This window comes from Crocuta crocuta, unplaced genomic scaffold (assembly GCF_008692635.1).
Source record: "Crocuta crocuta isolate KB4526 unplaced genomic scaffold, BGI_CrCroc_1.0 scaffold737, whole genome shotgun sequence".
NCBI lineage: Eukaryota > Metazoa > Chordata > Mammalia > Carnivora > Hyaenidae > Crocuta > Crocuta crocuta.
In genome coordinates, this window is record NW_027527804.1 from 1241518 (window position 1) to 1243559 (window position 2042).

General features: G+C 38.9%; 1 protein-coding gene across 2 annotated transcripts in view; it reads right to left on the reverse strand.

Moving 5' to 3' along the window:
• Positions 1–6: 6 nt before the first annotated feature.
• Positions 7–2042, reverse strand: part of NXT2 (nuclear transport factor 2 like export factor 2) — a 5217-nt gene continuing 3181 nt past the window's right edge. For both annotated transcript variants that reach the window (XM_077773673.1, XM_077773682.1), the window contains exons 4-5: positions 1063–1207; positions 7–681 (exon numbers count right to left, since the gene is read on the reverse strand). In XM_077773673.1, the coding sequence (XP_077629799.1) occupies positions 500–681; positions 1063–1207 (327 nt within the window). In that variant the 3' untranslated portion in view covers positions 7–499. The remainder of the gene's footprint in view (positions 682–1062; positions 1208–2042) is intronic.

A 2042-nucleotide genomic window follows, 5' to 3' on the forward strand; every position in this document is an offset into this window, starting at 1 on the left:
GGGTAGCTATGCAAACCTAAATTAGTAATACTTTCACTGCACTGATGTGGAAAAGCCTTAGGTTAAAATTGCATTACCAGCGTTTACTGGCAATAGCTCTATGTTTTACTAAAAACTTAACCTAATAACAACAAAAAACTCCACTTCCTCCCAGAGAGTTATGTTGTGCTGATATCCCATAGGTAGGATTATGAAAGGATTTCATTTTTGCAATAGGCTGGGCTCACAGTGAGTATGTTAACACAGAGACCATGTGTACAATATTACTGTAGGAATGCCATAAGTGAAATGTATATAAGGCATGTAAAAAACTAGCATTAAAGCTCTTAAGGGCAACGATCCAAACCGGCAGCTGCGAGAAAAGGCGCTGCTATGAATTAAAAAATTATTAAAGAAACACAGTTTCGGCACATACTCGTTTATAGCACATCTACAATGAAATGAATTACTTCACATAAATTTCTGTTGCTGGAACTAATGGACCAAAGAAGAATGGACTTTAAGTACTAGCCCAATCTTGGAAACGGAAACAATCACTTGCAATCTTCCACACAGTGTTTTGAGGATTAGGCTGGGCAGTCAGCAGGAAGTTCTGGTTGAAGTAGTGTTGTTTGTTTCCATCAAACTTCACAGTTCCACTGGTCACTACGAGAACTGTGGTCTGGGCCTGAGTAGCTTGCTCTTCATCCACATCAAGAAAAGAAAAAAAGAGAAGAGAGGAGGTCACAGTTTCTGTCAATAAGCAGATTTTCAGGCTTAAACTACAATGCTTATAATTTAACACCGCAAAAGAGTTTGATCAAATTTCTCTACCTTGAGCCTAATCTTGAGCCTGCACTCTTTAAAAGGAGAAAACTAAATAATCATTTCAAAGCAGATTAAAATTATTTTCAGTCCAGAAAGATTTGGGGTACACTGAAGTTTCTAAATGAATTTTTCATTTTTAACTTGCTCAAAAAGTAATTACTTCCGTGGCTAAAAGTTGCTCATTTGCTTTTGGTGTTAAAGCTTAGTGCTGGCGAAAAGAAGACAAAAGAAGACACAGAAAGACCATGATCTTACCATGAACTGGTTGGCAATCTAGCATATTGACCTGGAACTCACTAGAAGGCAACATATCAAAGAAATTGGCTAGGGCTTCCAGCCCTGTAACAACATTTCCATTCCATATTAAAGTGGCCTTGTCCAGATACAGCCTGGTTAGTGCCTAAAAAAAAAAAAAGTAAAGATTTTTGTTTCTGGGGAAGCATTTTTTAGAAATGGATTGAAGGGTTACAGGTGCCAGATACCCATTTCCATACTGCTACCTCCACCTCTGCTCCCCGTGCCCCCTTTTGCCGGAAGACAATGTGAGCAAGGTGGCTGGCTGTCTTAGAATCTTGGCCAGAATAGAAATTTCCCTGTAGCCACAAAAACACTTGGCCTCCAAACTGGAAGACGGTTTTAAAGTTTTGCTTTCTGGGTTAAAGTGAAGTAAATGATTACAAGTTTCCAGCACATGCAGCCCCAAACTGGCTTTAGTCTCCCTCCGTTTTCTAGTTCTGAGAATTAACAAAGTTATCCATCTGGTCCTACCCATACATTCCAGCCCTAGTGTTCCTATACATTTGAGTCATTTAATGTTCGAACCATTCAATGCTGTGGGGGTCAGGTAGAATTCCTTTTACTAGTACTGAAACAGCCTATTTTGTCCAAAGGAATCACCAGTACTTGCTAAAGCAGTCTTTGATAAGTCAAGTAGTCAAGGCCGAAATAAGGCAAAATCCAACAGTTAACTTCTCGGTGACAGGGGTTTAGTGTGTCACAGGGCACGTTATTTGCTTAATTCTAAAATTACACTCGGACTAAAACACAAGTCCATTTACCTTGACTCTGGTAATAAACTAGGTTGCTTTTTTTTTTTTGCTACTTTGTTTTTGAAAGCAGCAAGACACAAAAAAACCATCCATTGTCAGGTCCCTTGCCCCTATCCATGTCATCAAACATCAAGTACCAGAAACTTCTTTTATCTCCTGCCTTAAAAAAAAAACAGCCTTTTTTTT